The sequence below is a fragment of the Achroia grisella genome, unplaced genomic scaffold, assembly GCF_030625045.1.
Source record: "Achroia grisella isolate CSIRO2021 unplaced genomic scaffold, CSIRO_AGI_Agris_v1 utg1496, whole genome shotgun sequence".
Lineage (NCBI taxonomy): Eukaryota > Metazoa > Arthropoda > Insecta > Lepidoptera > Pyralidae > Achroia > Achroia grisella.
The window spans coordinates 154,154-167,737 of record NW_026712646.1 but is presented as its reverse complement, the minus strand read 5'-3'; the positions used below and the strand labels follow the sequence as shown (position 1 = coordinate 167,737).

The 13,584-nt window shown below is 30.6% G+C and overlaps 2 protein-coding genes across 2 annotated transcripts; both read right to left on the bottom strand.

Moving 5' to 3' along the window:
- Positions 1–9,745: 9,745 nt before the first annotated feature.
- On the bottom strand, positions 9,746–12,550 carry LOC131840868 (craniofacial development protein 2-like). Its single transcript, XM_059189060.1, has 3 exons — positions 12,538–12,550; positions 11,857–12,461; positions 9,746–10,060 (listed from the first exon to the last, which is right to left on the bottom strand). The coding sequence occupies exons 1-3, from the start codon at positions 12,548–12,550 to the stop codon at positions 9,746–9,748; spliced, it is 933 nt and encodes a 310-aa protein (XP_059045043.1).
- A 184-nt stretch (positions 12,551–12,734) lies between these two features.
- Positions 12,735–13,367, bottom strand: LOC131840874 (uncharacterized). Its single transcript, XM_059189063.1, has one exon. The coding sequence runs from the start codon at positions 13,323–13,325 to the stop codon at positions 12,735–12,737; it is 591 nt and encodes a 196-aa protein (XP_059045046.1). The 5' UTR covers positions 13,326–13,367.
- Positions 13,368–13,584: the final 217 nt, after the last annotated feature.

The window sequence follows — 13,584 nt, the reverse complement described above, 5'->3', positions numbered from 1 at the left end:
ATGCTGTCACTGTCGACTTGTTTGACAGATATTGTCACACAGACATTACGTCAGTCAGATGAACACCCGGTATTTATTATATTGTACCAGGGTCGGTCCTCTTAATAGACCAACGTTTGACTGTGCACACATGTAAAGATTAGCATTTGTGCGTGTGCTAATGTATACCCTTCTAGAAAATAAAAATAGTCTGTAATTACAACAATACATAATATGGTAACATTGGTACAGTAACAGTTCTTTATGACAAACAAAAATCTGATTTCCGGTCGGAATTTAACCCTCATCCTTTGTTATATTGATTTATATTTATTTACTATATTTGTGTACTATCCTTTAGCCAAAAAACTCATTAAATTGCTTTTTTAGTATAGTACCACAGATAACCAAATATTACGTAATAACATGCTTGGTAGCAACGAGTAATTATAACTAATGTAGAAGATTTCAAATTTAAGGGCAGTTTAGTTGATATTATTAGTATTACTATCAGAAATAAATATTATAAATACCATAGATTTCCGAATCCTACAAAGTGAGTTATAAAATATTTTCTAATACTACTTAGACATTATATTTTTTATTGGCAACCCTTATAAAATTAAAATTTACGATAATATTAATATATATACTTTTAGGAAAAAAAATCGTGTGCAATTTCAATAATACGTAATAATTCTTTATAAGTTTCGAGGGCCGTAAATAAACTCAATAAAAAAGAAACTTCTTTATGATAACAAAAAGTTTTATTTATTTCTGATTTCCGGTTCCGGTCTGCATTTAACCGCCATTACTGCTATTGAGTGGTATTTATTTTCTCCACATTTAATAACTGATATCTCTACCACAATTTCTTAGAATTTGAGTGTTTTAATATAATAGTGAAAGGACGTTTTTAGTTTTAGTGTTCTACGACAAGACGTTTCAACTATTACTATAAAACTTTTTTAGGATAATTTAGATTATTTGATTTACTTTGATATATACTATGTTTATTTTTAAACAATGAGTAACAGGAATAATTATAGAAAGTGTGCAAAGTGTCATAGAACACGCGCTGAAGACGTAACTGTGACCTACCATAGGTTTCCAAATCCTGGAGCTGCAAATATTACAAAGTGAGTTACAAAATATGTTTTATTACCACTCAGGTCTATGGCAACATGATACATAAAATACCTGTAAATTATTAATTCTCCATAAATAGAACAGAGTGGATAAGTTGATCAGTTGTACAGATTATCTATGATAACATGACTTGCTCCTCCATGACTTAGGTGTATTATTATCAAATTGCATGCCTATTTAACACCATAGTTTGATATGTAATAACTTTAATGCACACAGTACAGAAGATAAAAGTATATTTGGTGAACTTAATACCATGCTGTGTTTTCTACCAGTCAACCACAGATATGGAGAGACAATTGTTGGCAGTGCAAATATAAAAAAAATTAAATATATGCATAGTAACATTATGTGCCTATATATTTACAATAGGCACATACATACATTAATCTGGTGCACTTACATTATAGTATTCTTATACCTAATACTGCTTGCTTTGTAATAGCGGTATACACATAATTATAATAAATATTTGTTCTATTTGCAGAGCTCGTGCTTGGGCTAAATATTGCTGGCCAAATGAAGACTGGGGCTCTTTGGAGTTCTTAAAGACTCTATAATAAAAACAAAGTTTTGTGCGGAAGACACTTTCATTCGTCTCAATTTTATGACAATCAACGGCAAAAACTTAACAAATTTGCTGTTCCTGATATTACTGATATAGAAAATCAGGTACAATAACATTGTTTTCATATTGGAAGTGATCACTTTCTTGAGGATGCTACTAATGTTAAGTTCATATGAAAGAGTAAACAACACAACAAGCATATACAATACTGTACTTGTTGTTCATTTTATGTAATTTTTTAAGTGTTAATGAAAAAATAAATAGTTTATTATGTTTATCTACTCTGATGAGTCTCCTAAAATATAATGTAAATAAATAAATTATCCTGGACAATTAACAAAGCACCATCTAGTCCCACGGTAAGCAGAGCTTGTGTTATGGGTACTAAACAACTGATATAAATACTTATATTTTTTTAAATGTAAATACATACATGGTGTACTTAGAAAACACACAGACCGATACAAACAACCATATTCATGAGTACAAATGTTTGGAACATGTGAGTAATCGAACCCGCTTCTAACAATCAATCCACAACCAATTCTGAGTAAAATTTGTTTTTGATGGAAATATTCTATAATTTTCAGAATATGAGTCAACCTGCTGCTACTACAACAGATAATCCAAGGTCTGCCGTCCCTCTGTCAGTAATTGAAAATACTTTACATACACCTTCTATAAATGAATCAACCTCAATGCAGCAAAGTTTTGTGGATTTTCCAAGTACTTCTAAATCTACATACCATAAACAGGTAAATATTAATACAAAATACAATAGTAGTATCACAGATAAGATAACCTTACATACATATACAGCATTCCATACAAGAAAATAGTTCCTTTCTAACATGAACTATATTATTGTTTGGGCTATTTTATTTAACAGCTATATCTGAATCAGTTTAGATTACTAATGGGTTCTTAGTAATAAAGTATGCTTATTGATATGTATATGTAATATAAACTTGATTGGGTATTGGGTATTAACAAGGTAGATTTCTATGATTTACCTACATAATCGTTAGCAGGCACTCTACAAATACGGCTCTCAAATCTACAGAATGTATTTTATTATTCAGATAATACATGCCTACTGTTTAACTCTGACGAAAAAAGAGTTATTATAAAGTTTAATATATCTGCTTCATAGCTCCTAAATGGAGAGATCCATTTCATTATTTTTTTATATCAAAATCAATCTATTTTTAAAATCTATTTTTATCAAATCAGATTTACCTATTATAAATTACTGTACATAGCATGCCTTATGTCATTTGCAATGTATTATCCCAATAAGAATTCCACAATATAAATTTAATAATAGGAAAATAATATCTTTAAAACTGAAATCCACGAAAAACTGGTCTGTGTCCATTTTATTAATAGGTACTTAGTTTTACTTGCAAAACTTTCGATGTCTCTACAGGTGTAGGTACCTGCCAGTAGTAAATCATTAGGATCTGATGTCTTTACCACTATCAGTATAGAGGGTCTGTCATAAAGTGAAAATAATAACACAATATTGGAATCAAAAATATGTGTATTGATTTATAATTTTTACCATTATTTTTAAGTAATACTTTTTATATGTGGTTTATTATCTATTAATGTAGTGAGTGTAACACCTGACATGGCTACACTGAACTTATTTAGATATTAAATATATACTTGAATGGATGCCTGATCCATTAATTAATTAATTAAATATTTTCAATTGATGGTTATAGGATGCAGGGACAGCACAATATTGGTTGTTGATAATGTCTCTGACTTTGAAATTGTAGTGTTGAGGCTAATTATTTATTTTATTTGTTGGTAGTACAGATATTGTTGCATAATAAATTTTGATAATTGTGTTGAATTTATCTGCCGAAATATAATTTATACTACCCCTTGTTTTACTTCCAAACTATTATTTAAATTATATATGTATTAAAGACACCAGAGGCAAGTTCAGCAGTTATGTTAAGTATTATAGAAAAAATGTATGGTAACATTTCAGACTACATCTACATCCAAAAGCACTTCAGATAATGCTTCAAACAAACCATCAACATCAAATATTCAAAGGAAGCCTGGAATTTTAGGCGAAATTCAAGTCAGAAAAAGTACAGAATTAACATCTAGAGAAAACAAATTATATAAAATATGTAAGAGGAAATTTAAGGAAATTATAAGATTAAGAAAACAGTTGAAAAGCAAGAAAATAAATATAATAAAAAAAATATCAGAAGATGAAAATGTGCAAAAATTTTGTAATTTAAATATATCAAATTCTTTTTTAACTTTATTACAAAGTCAATTAAAAAATTGTCCAAAACGACCAAAAGGACGACGTTACACAACAGAACAAAAGATAATGGCGTTAGCTATATACAAAAAATCACCAGCCTGTTACAGGCTTTTGAGACGTATGTTTGCTTTACCCGGCCAAAGTTGTTTGAAAAAATTATTGAATAAAGTGCCATTAAAACCAGGCCTAAACAAACATATATTTGTATCGTTAAAGAATGTTTGTGAACAACAAACAAGTCATGAAAACATCTGTATTCTATCGTTTGATGAGATGAGTATCAGAAAACACTTATTTTATGATAGGAAAAATGATATAATACAAGGCTATCAAGACCATGGCAACCATGGTAGAAACGGTACAGTTGCCAATAAAGCCCTCGTTTTTATGCTTGCGGGAATTCGAAAAAAATGGAAACAGCCCATAGCATTTTACTTTTCGAACATATTAACCGCAGATAGAATGACAGTAATTTTGAAAGAGGTAATAATTTTATTTATTTATGTAGTATAACCGTACATGTATGTATAACCTAACACAACTACTAAACTATTGGTTTTATTCTTTCAGATACTTACGGAATGCTTCAATTACAATATTAATATAGTCGCAACTGTGTGCGACTTATCAACCGTTAACTTGAAAGTGTTGAAAACACTTGGTGCTTCACCTGCAGAACCCTACTTCATACATGATCAAAGGGAAATAGTAACAGTGCTAGATCCACCTCATTTATTAAAATGCACTCGCAATCTCTTAATGAAGAATAATATTGAATGTATAACAGATTTAGAGTCACAAGATGCAAGTAGTATAGGTAAGTAATATATACGTATCAGTTTTTTTTAATACAGGTGTAACCTTTATAAAATAACAGTGTAGGTATAGAATTTTAAATATGACAAATATTTAGTAAATAATTTTAGGTGTTAGACTTTGATTAATTTTCTTTTTGTTTTTAGGCATAGTCAAATGGAGTCACATTGAACAATTTTATAATCAAGACAAAAATAACGCAAATTTTGTTTATGCTCCTGTATTGACTGACCATCATATACATCCTAATATGAAACAACAGATGAGAGTGAAACTTGCAGCACAAGTTTTTAGTCACTCTGTTGCTGCCGGTATATTAGCAAAAATTGCGTCTAGTAAGTGAATTTGGTTATTTTTAATTATTATCTTTTATAATTTGAGTGACAAATGAACATAAAACGATTGTGCTATAAAATGAATTTTTAAATGTAGTTTAATAGTATCTGAGAGTACACGTACAACGGCCCAGATATGAGGCTGATTGTGGAAAATAAAGTTTAATTTACAATACAATTTAATTTCCGAGAGAGCTTCACGTATGCACTATGTTTTAGCACCCTCATCAATTATATTTAAAGACTGTGGCCATTATAAATTATACTGTAAAATAACACTAATCAATTGTCTGATGAGTAAAAATAATACCTGAAAACTGCAAATTAGTGGTTACAACACAATAAAATAAAAATGTTTGGTTTTTCGAGACAGACGAAGTACATAAGTACCTATTTACATAAAAGTTTTTATACCATTTTAATCACTTTGTACGCCAGTCTGTCTTCAACCTTACTTCAACCTCTGATTTCACAGTAAAACGATAAGTTTTATTGTTATAAAAAAATTACTGTGAAATCAGTATCACTTTTAAAAGTATTTTTTTGCAGATGAACTTCCAAACGAAGCCCATGCGACTGCAACATTTGTTAAAAAAATGGATGATTTATTTGATTCAATTAATGCGGACAGTCCTGACCTGCGTAGAGGAAAAAAATATTCTTGCAACTTAACAATGCGGAGTCCTCACTTAGCCCTTTATAAAGATATGCGAAAATTTATATCATCAATGAAATATCTAAGTAGCAGGACAACTCCTCCTTCTCAAGACGGATGGATACAGACTTTAAATGCCATAGAAAGGTTGTGGAATAATTTGCAGGTCCAAAAAGTCAAGAGCTTGTCCACGCGTCGCCTGAATCAAGACCCTTTAGAAAATTGTTTTGGATGCATCCGATATTATTGTGGGTCAAATACGAATCCGACAATTTCCCAATTTGTGGCAGGTATTAAAACGGCTATAATTACAAATTTACGGCACTCTGGACAAAATACAAATTGCGAAGATGACAGTGCTACTTTAGCAAATAATTTGCTCCCATTTTTAACATCGAACTTGGAACAGGAGCAACAAACATATACTGAACATACTGTATCAGCTGATAATGTAGAAACATTATTAGCTAATACAGTGGAAGCAATGGACCAAGCTACCCCTGAAGGTCAAGCTTGTGCATATATATGCGGTTTTATATTTAAGAAACTGAGGCACAATGAATGTAAAGATTGCCTAAATATTTATGTGACAAAAAATATTGAAGCAATTCACATATTTACCAGCTTTAAGGAATATGAAACTTCAAACACGTCATTAAATTATATAAATAAAAATGTGGTAGTATGTGTAGAAAAGTGTGCCATAGTAATTAATAATTATTTGAAAAACAATGCACACACTCCACAAATACGAACAAATATAATGACATCTTTGGGTTCTGTTGATTTTAGTTTTTTAAATACTTGTGTAAATCATTTTGAAAGTAATAAACGGCACATTCAAAACAGTATATTTTATATATGTGTTAAAAGGTACATTATAATTAAAAATAGAGAAATGGATGAAGATGAGAAAAAGAGAGCGTTAGAAAGAAAGATGAAGATTTTACAAAATAAATGAGAATTGTATTTAATGTTTTAAGTAAGTGAACTCATTCGTTTTAATTTTTAAAGATGTAAATGAAATGAGGTCTCACTCATTTATAAAGAACATTTCAAAGAACAAAATGCCTTGATTCGTGAAATGTCTTGAAATATTATACAATAAAAAAAGAGTTTGAAGGTATGAATGGTAAAATGAATTACGAATTTGATATATTAGCATAATGACATTAAAATAAGAATAATATTGATATATAAACAATAATATATAATCATTTTTAACTTTTATCATAATAATTTTTACTTTTTAACTGTATACTGTAATGTGCTATCTGGAATTATGTAACTATTTACAGAAGTATAATTAATATAATTATTAATATAAAATATGCGTGTCTTCACATATGGCGGAATGTGTTGAACCATATGTACCCATTATATAATCATTGTGCACACCACATTCCTCGCTTTCCTTTTTTGTAAATATAAAAATAATTTTATAATTTCTTTATTAACCATCTTGTGTTACAAAAGATATGAATATAGCTTATGACAGTAACAGTTATTTATACTGTATAAATATTTATAATAAATTGAATAATAAATCACTGAGGTCTGTTTTTAAAAATTACTTAAATATCTCACTGCTAAATGTTTCTACTCATTAGAGATTAACTGTAAAATTGATCAGATAAATTATTTATATTAGACATAATATTATAATTTATTTTATAATAAGTTGGTAACTAGCAAAAAATAAATGTTAAACCAATGTTCGTCCGTCCATTATACTCATGAGCGAATGCTTCTTGTAGTTGGTCTGCCCTAATCACTACGATTGATTTAGTCTTATTTAGTTCTAAACCAGTTGGTTGTATATTTAACATTTTCTCTATTTGAGTATTGAATTAGTGCTATTTGGTTGTTTGTATTCACACATCAACTTAAAAATGTAATGTTACAACAAAATTATTTAAAAGAGCAACACGCAATTTCCTTGTTCATTCTTCTTGTGTTGAGACAGCTTACCGAATGAGCGGTAGATTGAAAAAAAAAATGTGGTATCTATTTAAAAGTACTTCAATGTAAGTTTATTTGAATAAAGGATTTTCTATTCTATTGACACTAACATTAAAAAATTCTGTTTTACACAACATTAAAACTATATATAATAAATTTGCATGCTAAGTTAACTGATTGAGGCACTGGCAAAAATTAAAATAACTACATCTTGCTACATTCAAATTAAATTAAATAAATATTTTTAATTTGTTTATATGCAACTTTAAAGTATCATAAAAAAAAATGAAAGATTGCATTTTGTTATAAACGTCAAAATTAAAAATGATATGTACTGTAACGGCCTGTTGTAGAACATATTATTCTTTATTTTGTCTGTTACTTCAAAAAGTACTAAAATTTATTCCAGTGTTATTTTACTGTATAAAATAGAATGATATAGAATTGAAAGCTTTTAGCATGCATAATCATTTTAATGAACTATTAATATTTATCTAAATAAATGTGTCATTTCTCATGTATTTACTCTTTTTTTTTATTTTTGCTAATTTTAATTGTGATTTGCTACAAATCTAACCCCACCGGCGGGAGGACTCTGATGGATGGTAAACGTAGTGACGGCAGAATGTTGATAAATATATTTCACCGAGCTATAATATTTTACATTCCGCGCTTACCACGTTTATCAACCATCGCAGACCACCGGATCCGTCTTGAGTCGGCAGTCAATAATGGCGGGATTTAAAAATAAACTTTGAATTTCCCGCCAAGGGGGCCAATTATTTACAATAATTTTTAAATATCCCGCCACGATAATTTTCAAATATCCCGCTATTTCGCTTTTCTTCAAAAAGTATTCAGTGCTAATCCGGTACGGCGCTAGTAGTATAAGTGCGTAAGGTCGTGGTTGCAATTTTTTAATACGGAGACGTCATTCTTCTCTTGAGTAGTATATTCTTTGCTCCATACGTTTTGTTTTGTTATTCGCATAAGGTTTCGTTCGTACTCCTTGACGAAATTATTAATGTAGAAGATAGGTAGTATATATTTGTGTACAAAAATCGACATAAATATTTCTTACCGGTCAACTGTGAAAGTTTGTGATAAACTTATATTTACATCAATCTTGTGTTATCGCGTAATGCAATTTAAATTATTATAACATTCCTTTATTATTTTTATTACATGTTTTGTAGGACATGTTAATTTTGTGGTAACTTTCAAAAGTGAATTACAGTTGTGCGTCGAGGAAAAAAAAATTACTCACAAACCAAATATGTAAGTACTAACTGAAATATAATTTTAGAAATGGTTGTTTTTAATTCTATTATTTGGGCTTGTGTAATACTCCAAGATTGAAGTACGGCTCAACTGTATAATATCTACAATCGATTTGAGAGTTGAAAATTTGATGTTTAACAGATCTTGTTATTGTTAAGTAGTCTACTCACCTACCTAAACGTTTCATGTTTTCCTCTTCTACTCATTCTTTATTATTAGTTCTTCCGAAAATGTCTTGCTTTCCACTCCTTCCCATTCCACTGAATTCTATCACAATTCCTATACTGTAACTGGTATCAAGTTATGGAACTCGTTACCTATATCTATCAGAACTGCAAAGTCCATTCATATTTTTAAACGACAAGTAAAAGATTTCCTCCTCAATATTTAAATTGCAGTTAGTATGGCATTTTAATTTATATTTATTATTATTATTATTAAAGCTTTATTGTCCATATATTACAATTATAACTAATATTTTAAGTTAGGATTAATTTATTTTCTTTATATATATGGTCCCATGTGGGTAAAAGCCTCCTCCAACTTGTTCCATTTCCCTCTATTCACAGCCACGCTCATCCAGTTTTCCCCGGCCACTTCTTTAATGTCATAAAGACCATCTCTTTCTCTGGCGACCTACTCGCCTTTTCCCTGTCGGTCCCCGCCACTTTGTTAGTTGGTAAGTCCACCTTTTGTCTTTGTACCTAGCTACGTGACCTGCCCATTTCCATTTCTGTCTTAGGCCATGTTGAAGTGCATCTTTTATTTTTGTCTTCTCGCGAATGACTGTGTTCCTTATTTTCTGTATTCTGCGTAGCTTTAGTACACTTCTCTCCATTGCGTGTTGACAGGACAGGACTTTCTTTTTTAATTTTTCCGTATATACCCATGTTTGGCTTGCATAAGTTAAGCTTGGCAGGATGCAGGAATCCATTATTATCTTTTTCATTTTCAAGTTGTAGTTCCCTTTTAGAATTTCTTTCTGTGCCCAGTATTTCTTCCATGTTACATTTATCCTTCTGTCAATTTCATTTTCGTTACTATTGGGGTCAAACGAAACCATTTTACCCAAATACACATAGTCATCCACATATTCTATTTCTATTCTATCTATTTTGATTGTTTGTTTGTAGCTGTTAGTCATAATTTTTGTTTTTGAAGAATTCATATGAAGACCTATCCTTCTACTCTCTGCATCTAAAATATTTAGCATTTTGTTTAAGTCTGTGGCCATTTCACTAAAAAGAGCTATATCGTCTGCAAACATTAAATGGGTTAGCCTTTTATTCAGTATTGGTATTCCTTTGTTTCCCCAAATAATGTTTGTAAAAATTTGTCTTCATGAGTATGATTGTTTGTATCGGTCTGGGTATTTTCTATGTATAATATGTATGTATTTACGAAAAAAAAAATATATATATGTATTTGTATCAGTTGTCTAGGACCCATAACACAAGCTTTAGCTAGCTTAACTTGGGTCTAGATGGCGCTGTGTGAATTGTCCTGAGATTATTATTATTATAAAAATTTGCTCAAGTACCGCTATGAACAATTTAGGAGAGAGAGGATCTCCTTGTTTCACACCTTTTTCAATTGGGAATTCTTTTCCCAATTTTTCTAATTTGACTCTACTTGTATTTTTGGAGTAAATGTTCTTTATAATGTTTATGTATTTTTCGCTTATGTTATTACTTCTTAATGCTTCCCATATAGATGAATATATTAAGCTGTCAAATGCTTTGGTATAATCCACAAATGCTATGTATATTGGTTTATTAAACTCCTTGTATTTTTCGATTATTTGTTCCATAGTATGTATATGATCAATTGTCGAGTAATTTGGCCGAAATCCTGCTTGTTCTATGGATTGATTTTTATTAATTTCTGGTGCTATTCTGCTAAGAATAATTGACGAGAAGAGTTTGTAAGTTGTTGTTAATAAACTAATGGGCCTGTAATTACCAATGTCAAGTGGGTTCACTTTTTTGTAGAGTAGTATTATTGTGGATTTGCACCACTGTGTTGGTACTTGTTCCTGTTTTAAGATTAGGTTAAACAGATTGAGTATAAATTGTACTAGCCATTGTGCTCCGATTTTTAAAGCTTCATTGGAGATTCCATCTGGACCTGGACTTTTTTCAGGTTTTAGTTTCTTAATGTGACTCAATAGTTTTCTGTTATTGGATCCCATGTTATTGTAGTTTGGTCATCATTGAACCCAAAATTACTTTTGCTCCATATGGTTTTTGCTTGTGGAGGTCCTTTGTATAGGTTGGTATAGAATTCCGTTGCGCTTTTCCTTATATCTGACCTGTCTCTAACTTCTTTAGACATTCAATCCAGGTTTTATGAGTTGCCAATTCTTTAAAAGCTCTTTTTGAGCTGCGGTAAGTTGTCATATTTCTTTCTATAACTGATTTTCTGTATGATTCATAGTCTTTTCTAATTGCTCTGTTACAATTTTTAAACAGCTGCTTTAATTTTTTTTTCCTTTCTTTAGATTTTAATTTACTTTTCAATAATTTTGTTCTTTCGGAAATGAGATTAAATGTTTCTTCACTAATAATTTTGTCTTTTTACCATCGCATCTTTTATTTTCACTGAGTATAAGGCTTCTTGAGATTGTTTTTTCTAATTCGTTACTTAGTATTAGTATATTGTCAGAGTTCTCCATAGATTTGTATAACTTTGTTGAGTTCTGTTTTAGGTTTTGTATGTAGCTATTTTTGTCACAAGTGTACTTTAGCATGTTGGGTATGGACTTGAATGTCCTATGACTAGCTTTGCATGTCTGTATTTTTAGAGAACATCTTACAATTCTGTGGTCAGATGGGAAGTTAAGATTGTTGAGTATCTCTATGTTCGCTACTGATTTTGGGTTGTGACTTAGTATGAAGTCTATTTCATTTTTTGTTTTTTGATCTGGAGATAACCACATCCACTTTCTGGATTTTTTCTTGATAAAATAAGTGTTCATTATTGATAGTTTGTTTTCATATGCAAACTGTATTAAACGTTCTCCCCTCTTATTACGTTTTCCGTATCCATACTTTCCCATTATTATATTTTCGTGCGGCTGTGGATGTCCTATTTTTGCGTTGAAGTCTCCCATAATTATTAAGGTTTTATCAGCTAATTCTTGTGCTGTCTTTAAGTCATTGTAAAATTTGTCTATTTCTTCTTCCCTGGAGCTCTCGGTAGGAGAATAGACTTGAATTAGAGATAGTGGTATGTTATTCAATTGTAGTTTAAGTAATGCTACTCTCTCGGAGATACCCAAAAAATTCACGATGTCCGATTTAAACGATTTCTTTATTAGAAAGCCCACGCCATGTAATCCAATTGTTTCGCCTATATAGCAGAAGATATAGTCTTTGTGTTCCTCTATATGACAACCAATTTTTTTCACTTCTGCGAGGCCTATAATGTCCCAATTTATATGTTTAATCGCATTGTTGAGTTCCAAAAATCTCGATGTTGTAGCAAGTGATCTTACATTGTACGTGCATATTTTTAAGGTTTGTTCTCTTTTTATCCTGTTTAATATATTGATGTTTTGTTTCTTAGCATTTGTTGGAGGGTGATAGTCTTCTTCCCCCACGGTGACCAGCCGGCTTGGGGTGCAAGTTAATGTTGTTTTATTGGGTGTTAGTAATTCTTTATTGTTTGGGTTCCAGTTGCCGGCATTACTTGTTAGTTTTTTGATGATTCTGATAAGGAATAAGATCTTCCACGTGCCATATAATTTAGTATATTTGGTTTTAGTATTTCTTTTGCAACATTTACAGATGACATGATGGTTGAGTTTGGACTGCTGTTAGTCAGCTGCTTCTTGGTGTAATTTTTTGTAACTGGTGATTCTGATTTATCTCTTTTCCTCTTCTCACGATTATTTTCATTTGCTTTCTTTACTATCAGCTTGTCGTACTTTAAGTAAGCTATGTTTCCCTTCTTTCTTTCCTCCTCCAGTTTCGGTTGAAGTTCCTTTCTGGTCACGAGTACCTCTCTAGAATAGTCTTCTTTAAGATAGATGCCTTGCGGAAGGTTAGTCTTGTTTTGTTGCACAAGGTGTTTTTTCCATTTTGTTGTAAAGGACACCACTACTGGTCGATTTTTGTTTGAAGGGCGACCAATTCTATATAAATTTGCTATCTCTTGGCTTTCCAAATGTATCCCCATATCTACTACTGTTTCTTTTAATTGATCCACTAATTCAGTTTCACTTTGTCCTTCCTCTTTTATACCAAAAAATACTAAATTATTTTTTCTTTTATCCCTTTCCATAAAGTTGATTTTTTCTTCTAACTTTGTAATTCTTGATTTTAGGGTGTTATTTTCCGTTACAAGTGATTTCATCTTCTCATCTAAGGCTTGCATTATATTTTTTGTAACTTCATTAGATATTACTGTAGCTTGTAGATTAAGTGTCTCCTCTAATTTTGAAAATAGTAAATCCATACTTTTTTCCATATTAATTTTAGTCTATTTTAGCCGTATACGGAGGTAGAAGCTGGCAACACTACGAGTGTCGGTCTATTGCCGT